Source organism: Nicotiana tomentosiformis, chromosome 4 (assembly GCF_000390325.3).
Source record: "Nicotiana tomentosiformis chromosome 4, ASM39032v3, whole genome shotgun sequence".
NCBI lineage: Eukaryota > Viridiplantae > Streptophyta > Magnoliopsida > Solanales > Solanaceae > Nicotiana > Nicotiana tomentosiformis.
The window spans coordinates 128419783-128440602 of record NC_090815.1 but is presented as its reverse complement, the minus strand read 5'-3'; the positions used below and the strand labels follow the sequence as shown (position 1 = coordinate 128440602).

At 35.6% G+C, this 20820-nt stretch overlaps 2 protein-coding genes across 2 annotated transcripts; both read left to right on the top strand.

Annotated features, from left to right (window-relative positions):
* On the top strand, window positions 1-1044 carry LOC138910512 (uncharacterized). Its single transcript, XM_070201756.1, has one exon. The coding sequence runs from the start codon at window positions 1-3 to the stop codon at window positions 1042-1044; it is 1044 nt and encodes a 347-aa protein (XP_070057857.1).
* Window positions 1045-2650: 1606 nt separating this feature from the next.
* On the top strand, window positions 2651-3070 carry LOC138910511 (uncharacterized). Its single transcript, XM_070201755.1, has one exon. The coding sequence runs from the start codon at window positions 2651-2653 to the stop codon at window positions 3068-3070; it is 420 nt and encodes a 139-aa protein (XP_070057856.1).
* Window positions 3071-20820: the final 17750 nt, after the last annotated feature.

Genomic DNA, 20820 nt, shown 5'->3' with positions numbered 1-20820 from the left:
ATGTCGAATTTATCAAAGCTTGAATTTGTGGCACTTGACATCTCCGGAAAGAATTATTTATCATGGGTCCTTGACGCTGAAATTCACCTTGCTGCAAAAGCTCTTGAAAATATTATTATACAAGGAAATGAAATATCAGGCCAGGATAAAGCAAAGGCTATGATTTTCCTTCGTCATCATCTCGATGAATGGTTAAAGACCGAATACTTAACCCTAAAGGATCCATTTGAATTATGGAGCAGTTTGAAGGAACGATATGACCATCTTAAGGCAACGATATTGCCAAGAGCTCGATATGAATGGATTCACTTACGGTTACAAGATTTTAAAACTGTAAGTGAATATAATTCTGTTGTATTCAGGATAACCTCCCAACTTAAATTATGTGGGAAAATTATGAATGATGAGGATTTACTGGAAAAGACTCTTTCTACTTTTCATGCATCAAATATGGTATTGCAGCAACAATACCGTGAAAAGGGTTTAAAGAAATATTCTGAATTAATCTCATGCCTCCTGGTGGCTGAGCAACATAATACCCTTTTAATGAAAAATCATGAAGCTCGTCCCACGGGATCTGCACCATTTTCCGAAGTGAATATGGTAGCAACTACTCAAAAGTCTGAAAGAAGACAAAATTATTATCGTAGTCGTGGCCATAGTCATGGACGGGGACAAGGACATGGAAGGGGACGAAATAATTATCGTCATCATGGCGAAAATAAATGGGAGAACAATAAGGATCCTCAAAATAATCCTTTGAAAGGTAGAGTTAATATTTGCCACAGGTGTGGTATGAAAGGTCATTGGGCACGTGTTTGTCGTACACCTGACCATTTTGTCAAACTTTATCAAGCATCCAATAAAAGAAAAGATAACAATGTGGAGGCACACTTGACTTTTCAAAATGATGATGATAAAGCAAGCCCCTCAAACAAATATGATGATGTTGAGGCAAATCTTGCATATAAAGATGATGATTTTGGAGGCCTTGCAAATATTACTCATTTAGAAGCTGGAGACTTCTTTGAGAATATTGACTGAGGAATTGATTATCTTACTGGGGAATAAAGCTTTAAGAAAAGTTGTTATTTTCATATTATGTCTTTACGTAGTTTGTTCTTCTTAAGTGTACTTTCTTAAATCATCATATATGCTAGTTTCTATATTCCTCGTGTAATTTCTAATATTTCTTTTATTTATAGTCTTTCGTATTTCTTATGATGTACTTTTTGTTTATTTATGAAGAATATGAAAATTTTCCAGTCTTCAGTTAGATCCAAGCTCAATAAAGATAATATATGTCTTTTGGATAGTGCTACAACACATACTATTTTAAGAGATACAAGATATTTCTCTTATTTGGTGATGAAAGAAGCCAATGTTAATGCAATATCTGACAGTACAAGATTAATTGAAGGCTCAGGAAGAGCAAATTTATAACTATCCGGAGGAACAAATTTGGTTATTAATGAAGCATTATATTGTAGTAAGTCTCAGAGAAACTTACTAAGTTTCAAAGATATTCGCCAAAATGGATATCACATTAAGACTACAAATAATGAAAAGACTGAATATCTTTATATTACTATAATAAAGTCGGGCAAAAAATATGTGCTTGAAATGTTACCTGCTCTTTTCTCCGGCTTATATTACAAAAGTATTAGCAAGATTGAAACGCATGCCATATTAAATGAAAAGTTTACTAATCAAGATAATTTTATTATTTGGCATGACTGGTTGGGTCATCCTGGTTCTACTATGATGCGTAAAATAATTGAGAATTCAAATGGACATTCAATGAAGAACCAAAAGATTCTTCAATTTAAGGAATTTTCTTATGTTGCATGTTCTCAAGGCAAATTAATTATTGGATCATCAACTATTAAAGTTAGGATGGAATCCCCTATATTTCTAGAACGTATACAGGGTGATATATGTTGCCCCATTCACCCTTCATGTGGACCATTTAGATATTATATAATTTTGGTAGATGCATTTACAAGATGGTCATATGTGTGCTTATTATCAACTCGCAATATGGCATTTGCGAGATTGTTGGCTCAAATAATAAAGCTAAGGGCACAATTTTCAGATTATACAATTAAGACAATTCGTCTTGATAATGCTGGTGAGTTTACATCTCAGTCCTTTTCTGATTATTGTATATCAACTGGGATAACAATTGAGCGTCCGGTTGCTCATGTTCATACACAAAATGGTTTAGCAGAATCATTGATCAAACGCCTCCAATTAATTGCTAGACCAATGCTTATGAGAACAAAACTCTCCATTTCAGTATGGAGTCATGCTATTTTGCATGCAACAGTACTTGTGCGGATAAGGCCCACAAGTTATCATAAAGTCTCCTCATTACAATTGGCTTTTGGTCAGGAGCCAAATATTTCCCATCTTAGAATCTTTGGATGTGCGGTATATGTTCCAATTGCTCCACCATAACGCACGAAGATGGGTCCCCAAAGAAGGTTGAGGATATATGTTGGGTATGAATCTTCTTCTATTATAAAATATTTGGAGCCTATGACTAGAGATTTATTTACTGCAAGATTTTCTGATTGTCATTTTGATGAATCAGTATACCCAACATTAGGGGAAGAAAATAAGCAGATAATAAAGGAGATAGATTGGAATGTATTACCACTATTTAGATCCTCGAACAAATCAATATGAACAAGAGGTTCAAAAGATAATTCATTTGCAAAATATTGCAAATCAACTGCCAGATGCATTCACTGACCTACCAAGGGTGACTAAGTCATATATTCCAGCTGCTAATGCTCCAATTCGAGTTGATATTCCGGTAGGACAATCAATTAAAGAAAATAAGTTTAAACCACGCTTGAAATGTGGTAGACCAATCGGTTCTAAGGATAAAAATCCTCGAAAAAGAAAAGGAGCAAATGATCAAAGTGATCATAATACGGAGGTAGTGGCTCAAGAAGAGTACGGAGACATAACAAATGATAAAACCTTAAGGGAGGTTCAGGTACCTGAAAATGATGAGAATGGAGAGATCTTAATAAGTTATGTCTCAACGGGAAAAAGATAAAATCGAAATAATATTGTTATCGATAACATTTTTGCTTATAATGTCATTGTTGAAATAATGCAACAAGATGAGGATCTTGAATCAAAATTTGTTGATGAATGTAGACAGAGAAATGATTGGCCAAAATGAAAAGATGCTATCTAGGCAGAATTAACTTCACTTGCGAAACGTGAAGTTTTTGGGTCTGTAGTCCAAACACCAAATGGTGTTAAGCCTGTTGGCTATAAATGGGTTTTTGTACGTAAAAGGAATGATAAAAATAAGGTACAAAGATATAAGGCACGCCTTGTTGCACAAAGATTTTCACAAAGGCCTGGTATCGATTATGAAGAGACGTATTCTCCTGTTATGGATGCTATAATATTTCGTTATCTCATTAGTTTTGCTGTCCATGAAAAGCTTGACATGCATTTAATGGATGTGGTTACAGCCTACCTTTACGGCTCACTTGATAATGAAATATATATGAAAACTCCCGAGGGATTTAAAATGCCCGACGCACATAATTTGAAGTCCCGGAAAATGTTTTCAATCAAATTGCAAAGATCTTTGTATGGTCTAAAGCAATCAGGAAAAATGTGGTATAACCGCCTTAATGAATATTTATTAAAGGAAGGTTATATAAATGATACCATTTGTCCATGTATTTTTATAAAGAAAACAATATCGGAGTTTGTTGTACTTGTTGTATATGTTGATGACATAAACCTTATTGGAATTCCTACAGAACTCCAAAAGGCAATTGATTATTTAAAGAAGGAATTCGAGATGAAAGATCTCGGAAAGACAAAGTTATGTCTTGGTTTGCAAATTGAACATTTGGCAAATGAGACTTTTGTTCATTAATCTGCCTACATAGAAAAGGTATTGAAACGGTTTTACATGGATGAAGCACATCCATTAAGTACTCCGATGATTGTTCGATCACTTGATATGAATAAGGACCCGTTCCGACCTCAAGAAAAGAATGAAGAACTTCTTGGTCCCGAAGTACCATATCTTAGTGCAATTGGTGCACTAATGTATCTTGCTAACACTACAAGGCCTGACATAACTTTTCCAGTTAATGTCTTAGCAAGATATAGCTCTGCTCCTATAAGGAGATATTAGAATGGAATCAAACACACATTGCGGTATCTAAAAGGGACTACCGATATGAGATTATTTTATGGCAATGATTGCAGTCCTGATCTTGTTGGTTATGCCGATGCTGGGTATTTATCTGACCCACACAAGACTCGATCTCAAACAGGCTATGTGTTTACATATGGAGGCACTTTCATATCTTGGCGATCGACTAAGCAATCAATCGTGGCTACTTCATCTAATCATGCTGAGATAATTGCTATTCATGAAGCAAGTCGAGAATGTGTCTGGTTGAGGTATATAATACATCTTATTCGAGACAAATGTGGTTTGAAGTGTGACAAACTACCTACAATTTTGTATGAAGACAATGCAATATGCATAGCCCAATTGAAGAGGGGATTCATAAAAGGGGATAGGACAAAGCACATTTCACGAAAGTTATTTTTCACACATGATCTTCAAAAGAATGGTGATATCAATGTGCAACAGATCCGTTCAAGTAATAATATGGCTGATTTGTTCACCAAATCTCTACCAACGTCAACCTTCAAGAAACTAGTGTACAAGATTGGGATGCGAAGACTCAAGGATGTGAATTGATGCTCTCATCAGGGGGAGTTAATACGCGGTGTACTCTTTTTCCCTTACAAGGTTTTGTTCCACTGGGTTTTCCTTGCAAGGTTTTTAACAAGGCAACCAAAAGACGTATTTCTAAACATGTGTCCTCTTTTTCCTTCACTAGGATTTTTTTTTTCTAATAAGGTTTTAACGAGGTACATTATCTATGGACATCCAAGGGGGAATATTATAAGAAATATCAAATTATAGTGGACGTCTACTCTTCCTCCATAATCTTCAATTCAAATGCTTAATGACATATTCAATGACATATTTTTTTTTATTTTTTATGCCTATATAAAGGCATTGTAATAGATAGAAAAATACACACAATTGAAGAAGAAATAAGAATCTCTTCCTCTCTTTCTCTCTATGCCTCTTAGCTTATTTTTCTTTGTTTTATATTGTTACTTTGAGTAATATTTTTAACATTATTAACGTTGTCCAGTTAATATAATCTTTTTAGTGTTGTCTGCCGTCATCTGATAATATATATAGCTAATATACGGACAGAAAGCTACACTAGGTTGACCAGTTAAGGTTCTTGTGCTAAGATTCTCATTATATATTTAAGAGAATTTAGGTAATATGCATTGTTAGCACAATGAATTTAAATACAATCAAGCCGTCTTACTATTTTTTTTAACCTCTTCCTAATTAAAAGGATTTATAGTTTCCACACTTTCCCTTCGGACCCTAGTCATCTTACTTGAATAGTAGGTAATTTGTCATCACATATTTTATGGAGGTTTGACTTGTTCATATAAAAAAATATTTATACTATTGATATATATAATCTAATCTCTATATAAAATTAGTAGAAATTAACAAAATCCGCGCCTGGTTTCTTCTATTACCCTCCCTAGAATCACACCTCGTGATCTGCCAGACTGAAACTTTTGGTTAGTTTCAGTAAATATGCTATCCGTGATAAGGTTTGTTATGGGGATTCGAGACCTATTGTCCCATTGTCAATTTGCCATCATTCCTTTTAGCTACCTGAAACTAAAGGCACTCGAGATTTTACAATCGTTTGAATTATGATAACTAAGTGTCCATTTATGATATAGATATTAATAGAACAAAAGGAATATTACATCATTTCCCACGCCTTTCACTACCATCCACCTTACTAGTAGTTGCGAATATCAGGTAATTAACTTCATGTTGTAAAACACAATATATTAGTAATGAAAGGTAATTTTCTTCATTTTTATGATACAAAAAGATCAGAAAAACTCTACTAACTAGGCAGCTAGCTGATGGTCAGAGGCGGAGTTAAGATTTGAACCTTATGGAATTGAAATTCTAACCTAAAGCGTTTCAACATAGATTTGTTGAAACTTGAAAATATGAGTTTTTCACGATGAGACGAAAAATGATTTTTGAAAGTTGAAATTGTGTTTGGACATGTATTTTACTTGAAAAGAATTTGAAGTTTTGTGAGTACAATTTTTTTAAAAATTACTCTAGAGCTCTTTTTGAGATTTGAAGATTTTGTTTTCAAAATATGCCAAAAAATGATTAAAATCTATAAACAAATAGATATTTGAAAACAAAACTCCCAAATTTTAGGGCCAAACAGGAGCTAAATCTTTTGAGTTACTGGGTTTCAAATTAATAATTTGTACATATTCAATTAATATTTTTAGACAAATACATAGTTTAAACTTTAAACTAAAACGATTGAGTTCTGTCGAATCCGTAGCTTCTGCTCTACCTACGCCTCTGCTGCTGGCTCACTAGGCACTTGCTCATTGTTTGATGGGCAAAGCAGATTGTATCAGTATCAAACCCATTCAAATTCTTTGTTTACTGGATGTTGGGTCTTCATATTATAGTGTTTGCATTTTAGTTGGTAGGCTTGGGAATGCGAAAGAGACCGGGTGAGGTTTGAAAGAAAAGATTGGCAAAAAATGAAAACGAATTGTGTCGCAATCAGATATCGGATAGTTAGCAATAGTACTTGAGATTTTTATTTTCTATAACGAAAAAGAAGAGGAAGTAGAAAAAGAAAAAATGGTCATTGTAATTAGGAGAAAAATGCCAAAAACAATGATGCAGTACACACTAGGATATCAGCAAGTAGGTTTATAGGGGCTGGAGAATTTAGGAAAGAGTAGGCTGCGGCCATTGTGTGATTTGTATCCAACAAAATTCAATTCAACAGCCAGCCATTTCAGCCGCGTGCTTCTTCATTCTGTAGGTTTTTGGTATTTGAGCTTTGCTCAGAAAAAAAAGTGGTCCAAATCTCTCGACTTTTAGTCCTCATAAATGTTATTACTTTTCGTTCATATTGGAGCAACGGTCAAGTTGTCTTCGTCTATAAATTATGGGTTTGAGCCGTGAAATCAGCCACTGATACTTGTATCAAGGTAGATTGCCTATATCATATTCCCTTGGCGTGCAACTCCTTTTTGGACCCTGCTTGAATACGAGATATTTTCTACACCGAACTATTTTTTTTTTTTTTTTTTCATTCCGACATCAAATATATCAAATTTACAGACTGCCCTAATCTGTTTTTTGGACCCCTAATGTCTTCAAATAACAACAGTTTCTATTGTTGCATGGCAGATACGTCAATCTGCAATACGGGACCTAATGCCCTTGTTCTGAGGATTTGGTTGTGACCTTATGGAGTGGGTTGGGGCAAGGTTTTTGGGTATTTGGCTATGACTTCAATTGCAATTTGCAAATATTAAAGTCATTAATTGCATGTTAAAGCTTGGTCAGCAGTATTTGCAAATATTGAACTAACATATTTGAAATGCTGACGAAATATTAAAAAACTTGTTCGATGAAGTATTTCAAGTGATACAGAACTAATGGTATTCACTTACAAAATTCTTGTTTTAGCACAACGTTAACTTCTAAATGCTCTTTTTCGCTTCAACAACTCTGTCTACAAACATTCTTGACATTAACTTTCTGTCTAAGAAGATATAGCTAGCCTTGACCAAATTTCAATTGTGCTTATAGAACTTATTTTTTATGTAATAATGCCAAAAAATAATGAGCATGTAATCACGTTCAACAGCATAATGAATCCATAAAGATGATGTGGTGGGCGGGGCTTCCGCTTTTTGGGGTGAATACACATAGTATATTTGTATTTGTAATAATTGAATGCAAATGGATAATATGATGGACCAATTAATAATCAAACATGGGACCGCTACACTAGGCTCTTTTGTGACAGAATTTCAATCTTATGAGTTCTGGATTTTAGTAAACGATTTCAAGTGTTAGTAAATAGATTCAGAATTCAATATTTGTACATATTTGATAAATTTTAAATACCAAATATACTGTTTGAGCAAGAGCTACTAGGTTCAATCGAATCCGTAGTTCGGCTTGTACATCCGCCCCGTATCTATATTTATTCGCAAAAGCGCAGTTTAATAACCAAGAGATCACAATTAAAATTGTGGTGTTGAGAATTTGTATACCAACAGCGACTTAGCCATTACTGTTCAATTGGGCTTTGTCTGCTCCCTTGCTATGTACAATAATAAACTCTGTGTCACAACGTTCAAATAATTCCTAATCTTAGTCAAAAGCCTGAGCAAAAAATATACATCGTAGTATTAAAGGGAACTCATACTTGTTTAGCTAGTGATTTGAATGGATTAATTCTTGAAAAATGATAGATTATTGAATAATATACGATTTTATTGGACCACTTAAAGAATTGGTTTATCAAAGTTTATTAATTATGATGGATAGAACGTCCATATACAATTTAATTTGGCGTAGTGCCTTTCTATTTGTCTGCTACCTTGGAGTTGTTGGAAAACCTGTGTTCCCAAAATAGAAAATCAGAAAAATAGAACTTAGAACAGAAAATGCGAAACTAATTTCGAGCCTACAAGTTTCTTGTGTGTCCTTAAGGAATTTAATCCCCTCATTGTTGCCCAAGGTATACGGATTAGTTCCTCCCATGATAGAACGAAATCACAGAACTTCAACGAACTCAACATATGGAGCAAATCACAGTTGACACTTAATTTTATTTTGGAAAAATAATGCAACGATATAGAAAATAGGAGAGAAATTTTCAAGTTTTCCATTTTTAAAAAATGAGGCCAAGACCCAAAATTTATAAACAATGAAAGGATAAGATGAATAGGTACAATCCATGAGATATTTATTTCATTTCTCGTTAACACCCTTAAGAAAAACCAAACTGGAGTAACATCTCCTTTTCATAACAGAGTTTTGGTAGTTTATTTCTTACAGGGCAACATGTGCTTCATATGTTTGTACACTCTTCTTTTGTAGTGCACATAAAATAGAATTGTCTTATCTATCTAATCACTAACTCAATATGAATGACTTGTCATTCAGTTGGCCCTCGTATACTTGTCATTTCCACAGTTTAACAGTCCACTTGGGAATCGGCAACTGTGGGATATTGTTTTGACCAAAATCAAACGAAGGGTGTATATATACGAAATTAATAAGTTATTTATCCGATTTATCTTTATTTTCAAGTTTTCAAATATGGCTGTCCAATCCCGATCCCGTCCCGTTCCGGTTCGACCCACTTAATTCTAAAGAGGATAGGCCCATGATTAACGGTACACGGGATGGGACGAGTCTACTGTTTCGTCCCGTTCCATCCCGTCCCGTCTCTCCCGCTTGTCTCTTTTTTTTTTTTTTTGAAATATAGCCGTTGGGCAACGGCCACAATTGCAAATATAGCCGTTTCCAACGACCAAAAACGGACATATTTTCCCCCCCCCCCCACAAACACCCCCTACCCCCCAAACTTTTAATATAACCCCTAAGTTTATTAAATTACACTTTGACCCTATTTTTTACTATAAATATCCCCATCCTTCTTCATTTTTTCCCACAAAAAATCAACATTCTCTATCAAATCTCTTACATTCTATCTATATTATTCTCTCAATTTTCTCACAATCAAGTGATCAACTAAGTTTCAACTTTCAAGTATTTGGGCAAACTTTTGGAGCAACTTTCAAGCTTCAAATTAATTCGTCAAGTATTTGGAGCAATTCTTTGGGAAATTTCTTCAAGTTTCAATATTTAATCACGGTGCACTCGTTCCATCTCCTAATTTTAATATATAATTTTTGCTTATCGTTGTGAGCACCTAACTTTTGACTATATTTAAATTTTTATCATCTTCTACTATGTAAATATTTTTAGAAATTTAATATATTTTTTTAGCTTTGTTACATTTTTAAGGTAAAAATTAAAAATAATTTAAAACGATCAATTATTACTATAAGTATTAATTTTATTTTTATTTTAAAATAAAATAAAATAAAAAATAAAAAAATATTTAAAAAATTTTAAAAAATTTCGGATGGGAATAAAAAATAAAATAGGAAAATTAAAAGTATGGAATAAAAAATTAAAAGTAAAGGTAGCTGAAAATTAAAAATAAATAAATGAAAGTGGAAATTTTAAAAAAAGAAAAGTAAAATAAGTGAAAAAAAGTAAAAAAAGTGGGAATTTAAAACAATAAAAGTAAAGAAAAGTGGAGAATTTATTTTATTTTGTTTAAAAAAATATGGGAAGTGGGATTTGTTTTAATTAAAAAATAATAAAATAATTTAAAAAAATCTGAAAAATTTCGATTTTTTTTCTATAAATAGAAATGAAAAATGAGAAAAAAGGGGGAGAAGGAGAAGAAAAAAAAGAGAGGAGGGAATTGAGAGAATTTTATTTTCTTTTTCTATGCTAAGGAAATTTCTATCCGTGTTATTCTTTCTTCGTCTCTTCTTTTCGAAAAATCTAGTTATTCATCAACCAAAACCCAACAAAAATACTTCATAACATCCCTTTTTACACGCCAAAAAGTGAAGTCAATAGTCGAGGTCGAGAATTCCGTTGGAGCTCTGTTCACTACCTTTGATGTTCTTCTTCGCTTATGCTTGTTCGACGTTCGTTTGAGTTGCTGTACCTGTTATTGGAAACTCATTTAATTAGAAATTTTGCATTAAATGTTTATTCTTTCCTCTATTCTTTTAATCTTATTTCATGTTATTTTATTTATTTGCCTTTAAATTTTATAAATAATAATGTAAATTAGTCCTTAAATGCTATATACTTAATCATATTTGTAAAAATATGGTATTCAAACTTGCTTTAAAGTTGGGAAGATTTGGACTCTAATAAGTTTGGGCTTCAATTGTTGGATTGTAGGTTGTTGGTATATGATGGTTTATTTATTCAAATATCTAAAATCATACACTTCTTCCGCCAGTAATTTCATAATTCATGACCTTACGATAATCTAAAAAATATAGGAAGAATAATGAACACCGATAGAGTGCTTAAGCACGCCTTTAATTAGTTTATCGCGATTATGTATACGTTCGCGTGGCATAATTATGATTTCCAAAAATAAAACTGAAGTATGTGTTAACTTTGGCCAAAACAATCTTAATAATAAAAAGCTATTAATTGTGTACACGTACGCGTGACAAGATTTTGGCATAATAAACAAAACGGATTCACACACGTGATTCTTTTCAAAGATAATTCTATATTTTAATAATTAAAAGTGGATAGATAAAACATGAAAACCAATAAATCATAGTTTATCTAACATTAATTCAAGCCAAGTTGTAGTCAATAAAGTGACCGTGCTGGAACCACGGGACTTGGGGAATGCCTTACACCTTCTCCTCGATCAACAGAATTTCTTACCTGGAATATTTTTTCGCAGACCAATAATAAAAGAGTCAAATCTTCCTTTGAATAGGGATTCAAATAAAAGGTGACTTGGAACACCCAAAAATCAATTCCAAGTGGTGGCTCTGTAAATAAAATAATCCGTACTCAAATTTATCACTTTAATTAGAAAAACTCTTTAACCCACAATAATCCATACACATATCTTTTGTGGGGGAAAGGAGGTGTGGGGGGAGGTGTGACAGCTTTAGCGACCCTGCTGGGGACAAGAACCCAGAACTTCTGGTTCAGGGTTCAGAATTCGAGCTTGTAATGTGATCTATACTTGGCTTTCTTGATTGTTGATATTACTGTGTTTGTGGGCCTAATGTGCTAATTGCCGCTCATTTACCGCTTTGATATTATTTGAACTATATAAACTGTCTTCTTACGCCTCCCTTATGAGTCTTCTGAATTTATGGTGCACACGTGCGTGTGGCCAACTTTTCTGTTAGAGGTAATACCAAATAGAACGAGGCTGGATCAGTAACTATGCCAGGTAGACTTTCGTGCTCCTGGTACTGTGCCCCCACCTCGCCTCGAGCTGTTCGCTTGGGTAAGCCAGGTCTAAAACACTCCCCCCAGAATTTTAAACCTAGAATAACATAGCCTCATGTCGGATCCCTAGTAGGAACATTTGTTTGCATCACATGCATTTGACTTTGGGGACTCAACATATGGGTTGGGTCTGTATAGGATAGGTGTACCCGATAATTACAAGACAATCCTGATGCATCTTATGTGATACATGTACATTATGTTTGATTCGGTTAGTGCATGTTGACCGGCTTCTAAAATATAAAAATAAGAATTGAGAGAAAACCAGAAGGAACAAAATAAGAGAGAGAAAATTTACTCGGTTTTTAAAAAATCTCGGTATTTGAACATCCAAAACCCTGTAAAAAATTTACCCCAAAACAATTATTACAAAATAAGATTGAATTTTTCCCAAAAATAAAAGTGTCATCCCATTCCTGAAATATTGACCGAACTACGCAGGTCTGATTCTCACCGGATATGAGATACGTAGGCAAACCTCATCGGTTCCGTCCCCAATTTTCAAAAAAAAAAAAATTCAAAAATATTTTTCCTTTCCTTGATTCCCTCTCTAGAATTCTTTCCTTAGAAAATTCAAAAAAAAAAAAATTAAATCCAAAAATATTTTACTTCTTTTCCGATGTCTTTCATTCGTAAAAAAAGAACAAAAATAATTTTCAAATCAAAATCTAAAATATTTTCTTCCTTCTTTAGAATTCCTTCTTTAAAAAAAAAAATCGAAATTCTATAAAAAGAAAAAAAAACTCAGAAACAAATATTTTAAAAGTCTTTATATAAAAAAGAAAAGAAAAATGGGTCAGTCTATTCCCGATCTTTGATTCATGCGGTGTCATGATACGTAGGCAACCCCCAAAAGGTTCGATCAAAATATTTTTCAACGATTCTAAGATGAGGGATCAAAATGAGGCGTGAGTGAAAAAAAATAGTGATAATGTTAGCAGCGTGGCATATTACGTATGATTCATATCTATAAAATGCCTAACCCTAACACGTTTGTTGTCTCTTATATAGTAAGCTTAAGGTGGTTGGTTTGTGGTGAAACTGGCAACACATTATTACTTCACCAGATCAAAGGGAACGGTAGTAATGGATAACAATGATGAAATCGAGTTGGTCAGTGACAATCCCCAAGGTCCATCACTTGAGCAAGAGTCAGAGAAAATAAGAAAATTGAGACAACAACTGTCTAATGTATATCAAGCTTGGGTTTCCAGTCAGTCTCCACCCCAGGGTCCCTCAGAGGGAACTTCCACCGTACCCCGGGCTACTCAACTACCGCTCTATGCAGTGAGCGATCACATTCTACCACCAGGGTATGTGCCAAACTACACCCTCCATGCTGCTCCTAGTACCTCTAATATGCGACCTCCAGTCGCACCGGTCAGGAACACCCCTCTCGTCGTGTCTGGCATACAAGTATATACAATCCCGCCACCACCTCCTGTGACGAGGTCAAACAACGAGCCACCACCTCAGGCTTATGATGGCCAATACAACTCTCCAAATATGGATTTCAGGGTCTCGGCTCCATACAATCAGACTCCTCAGTACGAGTCACCAGTGAAAAATGAAAAGCCTGCCAAGACAGGTGAGCCACATGAGATGGCCAAGAAAATAAAAAGTCTTAAACAAACCATAAAGAACATACAAGGACTAGGTGGTCACAAAAGTGTTTCGTTCAGTGATCTATGCATGTTCCCTCACATCCATTTGCCACGAGGGTTCAAGACCCCAAAATTTGAGAAGTATGATGGACACGGCGACCCTATCGCCCACTTGAAAAGGTATTGCAACCAGCTGAGGGGTGCAGGTGGAAATAAAGAATTATTGATGGCTTATTTTGGGGAAAGTCTTGTGGGGGTAGCCTCTGAATGGTTCATTGACCAAGATATCTCTCACTGGCATGTCTGGGACAACATGGCACATGCCTTCGTCAAACAATTCAAGTACAACATTGATATTGCACCAGATCGCAATTCCCTATCTAATATGAAGAAAAAGCTGACGGAAAGTTTTAGGGAGTATGCCATCAAGTGGAGGGAGCAAGCGGCTAGAGTTACGCCACCCATGGATAATCATGAGTTGATCACTATTTTCTAGAGGCTCAAGAGCCTGATTATTTTTAGAACATGATGTCTGCTATGTGTAGACCATTCGCCGAGGCTATCAAAATTGGAGAGATGGTCGAAATTCTTTTGAAAACGGACCGTATCTGGAGTCAAACTGCTTTTAAGGCCGCATCACAGGCCGTTCAGAATAGTTCGAGGGGTTTGATGAACATAAACGGGAGAGAAGAGAGAGCCATGATGGCTTCCAGCTCGAGGGGGCCTCGCATGGCATTCAACCAATCATATATGCTTCATGAGATCCCACAACACTATTATCCCCATCAAAATGCTCCTTATGTAGGTGCACCGCATCCCTATGCGGTGATGAATGCGTTCTTACACGTGACCACAATATTATACACAAAATCGAGCTCCACCTCCAAAAAATGCCCGTCCCTACCAAGCTCCATATAATCCCTAACCAAATGTTCCCCAATACAATTTTCGCCCAAGAGAGCTCCCTAGAAGGAATCAGTTTACCCCTGTTGGTGGATCATACTCTACCTTGTTTAAAAAGCTAGTCAGGCTAGGTCTGCTGCAGCCAGTAGCCCCGAACCGACCAAACCCCGAGTCCCCCTTACACCTTGCTGATGCTAGATGTGAATACCACTCCGGGGTAGTGGGACATGATACTGAAGATTGTTGGACTCTCAAAAATGCCCGTCCCTACCAAGCTCCATATAATCCCTAACCAAATATTTCCCAATACAATCTTCGCCCAAGAGAGCTCCCTAGAAGGAATCAGTTCACCCCTGTTGGTGGATCATACTCTAGCTTGTTTAAAAAGCTAGTCAGGCTAGGTCTGCTGTAGCCAGTGGCCCCGAACTAGCCAAACCCTGAGTCCCCCTCGCACCTTGCTGATGCTAGATGTGAATACCACTCCGGAGTAGTGGGACATGATACTGAAGATTGTTGGACTCTCAAAAGAGTAGTGGAAGATCTCATCGAGGTCAAGGAAATAGTTCTTCAGGACGAGGAGGCTCATAATGTGACAAACAATCCCTTGCATGCTCACAACACTAGGTCAGTAGTCGGAATGATTTGTGAAAATGAGGAATTTGATCCGGCACAGAAGGCCATTTCAGCCATTGCCGAGACAGAAGAAAAGCCAAAACACGGTCGCCAAACCTGAAAGTTCCCTATTAGACGAGAGTCTCAGTAGCCGGTCTTGCTATCCTTTTTGTGTTCGGATTATTTCAGGGTGTGATCCAGATGTTTAACTTTGTTGTCTTACTTTCCGATGTAAACCCTTCTATCTTTAATTTTTTTTTTAAAAATCAAATAAAATAAATATTTCATTGTCTAGGAATGTCTCTTTTCTTAATCTTGTCACTTTTCTTATTCTCTTTTCAGTTTTGTTAAATGCAGATTGTAATGACATGACATGCTTGCGGACTTCATGCCCAGATCCTAAAATGCTGTCAGACTTAGAAATAATGATTCAAGAGTCAGAATGCAATGAAGATGAGTTTAAGGAAATAAAACAAAGAATCAAAATAACTAAGGGAAAATTGGCTCCAGATTGGAAAGGTCCATACATTATAACGAGAGTACTGCCAAAAGAGAGCGTTGTACCTGGAAAACATCGAAAGAAATATTCATGAAACAACTGTCAATGCAAGTGTAGTCAAAATGTACTGTGTTTGATGCTCTATATAACATTAATGTTCTCCGGTTGGGATGAAGAAGGCTTTCTTTCTCGCTATCCAAGTACTATCAATCCTTTGCAAACCCTTTGAGCTGGTTCCCTTTTGTTTGATTACCCTCTTTGGAATGTGGAAGTTATTATTGAAAAACAAATGAATGAAAATGTAAAAAAAAAAAAAGGAAAAAGAAAGAGAAAACAAAACAAAACAGAAGAAAAAAAGTAGTTACTTGAACTACGTTCAACTTGATTATGAAAGGATACGTAGGTAGCCTCTCTCTGGGGTTCCGTCACACCAAAACAAAATCCAAATTCCCCCAAAAGTGAAACTGAGGCATATGTTATAATGGTTCGACGATGGTTTCGCCTAAAAGGTCCAAAGTTGTAATTCAATCCAAATTCCTTTTACCCCAAATCCTGTTCAAGTCCTTCCGATCAATCGGCAAAGAGGTTCAAAACAGGAGGATATAGTTACTTGAATCTGATGCAATCAAATGAGAGAAATAAATAAGAGGGTCTTATTAGTGAAAATCCTCACGGGCACCGTAAGGCGATGGTAAGCAGAGTAATTAAAATGAGAGAGTCTTGTTAGTAAAAACTCGCAAAGAACACTATAAGGCGATGGTGCGAAGAAAGAGGTCAACTGGTGAAAACCCACAAAGGGCGCCACTGATCGAAAAAAGGATCCTCACAGCCATTGGCATCGACACAGTCCTGGGCAAGGTTTCTAGATTTCGAGGCAAAAGCTGTGATGAATTTCTGAGAGTCGAATGGTTTACACAGATCAGGCATCCAGTCCAAAAGGCATGTCATATTCATTGAAATCCGCATGTACTTCAGAAAAGTCCTTTTCTTTCCTCGAAAGGGATACCTCTTGTCTAAATTCATTGTCCATTCCATTATTTGTTGTTCTTTGAATCCCTTTCAGTTTAACTATGTTCCAAAAACTAAGGCAAAGAAGGGATGGCAAGACTGATTTACAGGGCTCTTGTTTGATACAAGCTAATATACTAAAAAGGCACCCATACTCGGCAGGGGCATCAAGTTGACCCCGACTGGCCATGTCAGCCGATGCTTAGAAATCAAAAACTCTTGTGAGGAGGAAATCAAATTAAAAGGGCCTATAAGGCGAAATGAAGTTGAATAGGTTAAGTCCCAAGTGGCTAACCGTTTTGACAAAGTTTAAAAAGCCAAAAGTTCCCCAATGCTCTTAAATTGAAAGTTTTGGAGGAAAGAAGTTGAAAGTGAAATGCCACAAAGGCAAAATAAAGTTGAAAAGGTTAAGTCCCATACGACCAACTGTCATGTAAAGTTTTGAAATGCCAAAGGCTCTTCGGGGCCAGAAATGCAAGTTGTATTCCCGAAACATCTAGTGGCAGGTTGAAATCATCATCAAAAGAAGATGGGCACAAAGCCAAGCTGCCAAAGACATCAAGGCCATAAATTGACCACCACTTTTAATAGTCACAATTTTTCTTTATTTTCAGCAGGAACAAAGCAGTGCAAAATGGCAATTCCTAAAGGATAAATGTCACCAAAGGTGAGTTTTGCAAAATCTCTATTTTCTTTTATTTTCAGCATGCATCACTATTACAGATTATTTTCGTAGCTTAACCCAGGTAGAACCTTTTTCACCTAGGGGATCCAGCTCATAGTTCTGAGTAGAAGTACTCTTCGCTCAGGTTATTTTACGTACTTTAACCCATGTAGAACCTTTTTCTCCTAGAGGGATCTAACTCATAGTTCCGGGTAGAAGTACTCTTCGCCTAGGCTATTTTTCGTACCTTAACCCAGGTAGAACCTTTTCACCTAAGGGGATACAGTTCATAGTTCTGGGTAGAAGTACTCTTTGCCCAGGATGTTTTACGTAGCTTAACCCAGGTAGAACCTTTTCGCCTAGGGGGATCCAGCTCATAGTTCTGGGTAGAAGTACTCTTCGCACAGAATGTTTTACGTAGCTTAATCCAGGTAGAACCTTTTCTCCTAGGGGGATTCAACTCATAGTTCCGGGTAGAAGTACTCTTCGCTCAGGCTATTTTTTGTAGCTTAACGCAGGTAGAACTTTTTTGCCTAGGGGGATTCAACTCATAGTTTCCGGGTAGAAGTACTCTTTACCTAGGCTTGTTTTTCGTAGCTTAACCCAGGTAGAACCTTTTCGCCTAAGGGGATCTAGCTCATAGTTCCGGGTAGAAGTACTCTTCGCCCATGATGTTTTATGTAGCTTAACCCAGGTAGAACCTTTTCGCCTAGGGGGATTCAACTCACAGTTCTGGATAGAAGCACTTTTTGCCCAGGCTGGTTTTTATAGCTTAACGCAGGTAGAACTTTTTCGCCTAGGGGGATTCAACTCATAGTTCCGGGTAGAAGTACTCTTCGCCCAGGCTATTTTTCGTAGCTTAACCCAGGTAGAACCTTTTCGCCTAGAGGGATCCATCTCATAGTTTTCGGGTAGAAGTACTCTTCGCTCAGGTTGTTTTACGTAGTTTAACCCAGGTAGAACATTTTCGCCTAGGGGGATCCAGCTCATAGTTCCGGGTAGAAGTATTCTTAACTCAGGTTGTTTTACGTAGCTTAACCCAGGTAGAACCTTTTCGCCTAGGGGGATCCAACTCATAGTTCCGGGTAGAATACTCTTCGCTCAGGTTGTTTTACGTAGCTTAACCCCGGTAGAAACTTTTCGCCTAGGGGGATCCAGCTCATAGTTCCGGGTAGAAGTACTCTTCGCCCATTCTCGCTTTTCGCAGTTTAACCCATAGAACCTTTTCGCCCAGGGGATTCATTTTCATTTTAGTAATATAGGGCACCAACCCCTGGGTACATTTCTTTTCCATAATATAGGGTGTCATCCCCTGGTTACATTTCCTTTTAGTAATACAGGACGCCATCCCATGACTACATTCTTTTCAATAATACAAGGTACCAACCCCTGATTACATTCTTTTTCCGTAATACAGGGTACCAACCCCTGGTTATATTTTCTTAACAGTATCAGGGTACATCAATCCCTAGTCACTTTTCCAATATAGGGTCTCTACTCCCTAGTTTCTTTCATTTTAGACATAGGGTCTCCATTCCCTAGTCTCTATTTTTTTTCGGGGTACACCATTCCCGACCTTTTATTGCTTTCAATAAATAAGTAGTTTAGAATTTTGTTACAATAACTCACAAAATTTTTCTAGTGCAAACTGGGGCAGAAAAATTTTGCTCGTTTGTTTGATTTGGTGTCTGAGTAAGTTTTACCTCGAGGCACAGGGTTCGAAATGACCAAAAGAAGAAGTCTCAATTCAAAATAGAAGAAAAGAAAAAATAGGTGAATCCAAAATGCAAAAGCAGTTGAAAAGATGTGAATGCTCAAGACATGACTGAAGCCACGAGCATTGGAGTCCCGTTTTGATTATAAGAAGCTATAGAACAATGAAATAGCACGTACAGCTAGAGAGCAACATGGTTTAGATCAGAGTCTGCATGAAGAACCAGTCAAAACTCAAGATCAAGTTTCAGAAGACTCAAAGATAGGAATCTTGTAACTCATAGCTGATAGGCTTGTTTAGTTTCTTTTTTTATAATAGCAGGACTGCGGCTCGGAGCCTCGACGGAACCTCACTCGACTCCTCAACTCATCATTCCACCATTCTCCTTAAACTACACGTGACCTGATTCCCCTATAACCTGGGATATGTAGGCTGTCCAAAACCAGGATTCGGTTGCACCCTATCTTTTATTTCTTTTCCTTTTGAATAACGGTTTGGTCAAAAATTAGTCACATGGCTCACCTAGTCTTTGCCTGAAAACTCTTCATGTTTTCAAGCAAAGAGGGGCAGCTGTGAGCACCTAAGTTTTGACTATATTTGAATTTTTATCATCTTCTACTATGTAAATATTTTTAGAAATTTAATATATTTTTTTTCATGTTTGTTACATTTTTAGGGTAAAAATTAAAAATAATTTAAAAGGATCAATTATTACTATTAGTATTATTTTTATTTTTATTTTAAAATAAAATAAATTAAAAAATAAAAAAATATTACATATTTTTTTAAAAATATTTCGGATGGGAATAAAAAAATAAATAGGAAAATTAAAAGTATGGAATAAAAAAGTAAAAGTAAAGGAAGCTGAAAATTAAAAATAAAATAAAAGAAAGTGGAAATTAAAAAGAAAGAAAAATAAAATAAGTGGAAAATAAAAAACAAAAAAGTAAAAAAAGTGAAAAATTTAAAAATATAAAAGTAAAGAAAAGTGGGGAATTTATTTTATTTTGTTTTAAAAAAAAAAGAAAAATGAGAAGTGGGATTTGTTTTAATTAAAAAATAATAAAATAATTTAAACAAATCTGAAAATTTTCGATTTTTTTTTTCTATAAATAGAAATGAAAAATGAGAGAAAAGGTGGAGAAGGAGAAGTAAAAAAAGGAGGAGGGAATTGAGAGAATTTTGTTTTCTTCTTCTATGCTAAGGGAATTTCTATCCGTGTCATTTTTTTTTCGTCTCTTCTTTTCGAAAAATCTTGCTATTCATCAACCAAAACCCAACAAAAATACTTTATAATATTCCTTTTTAAACGCCAAAAAGTGAAGTCAATAGTCGAGGTCGAGGATTCCGTTGGAGCTCCGTTCACTAGCTTTGATGTTCTTCTTCGCTTATGCTTGTTCGACGTTCGTCTGAGTTACTGTACCTGTTATTGAAAACTCATTTAATTGAAAATTTTGCATTAATGGTTTATTCTTTCCTCTATTATTTTAATCTTATTTCATGTAATTTTATTTATTTGCCTTTAAATTTTATAAATAATAATATAAATTAGTCCTTAAATGCTATATACTTAATGATGTTTCTGGAAATATGGTATTCAAACTTGCTTTAAAGTTGGGAAGATTTGGACTCTAATAAGTTTGGGCTTCAATTGTTGGATTGTAGGTTGTTGGTATATGATGGTTTATTTATTCAAATATCTAAAATCATACACTTCTTCCACAAGTAATTCCATAATTCATGACCTTACAAAAATCTCAAAAATATAGG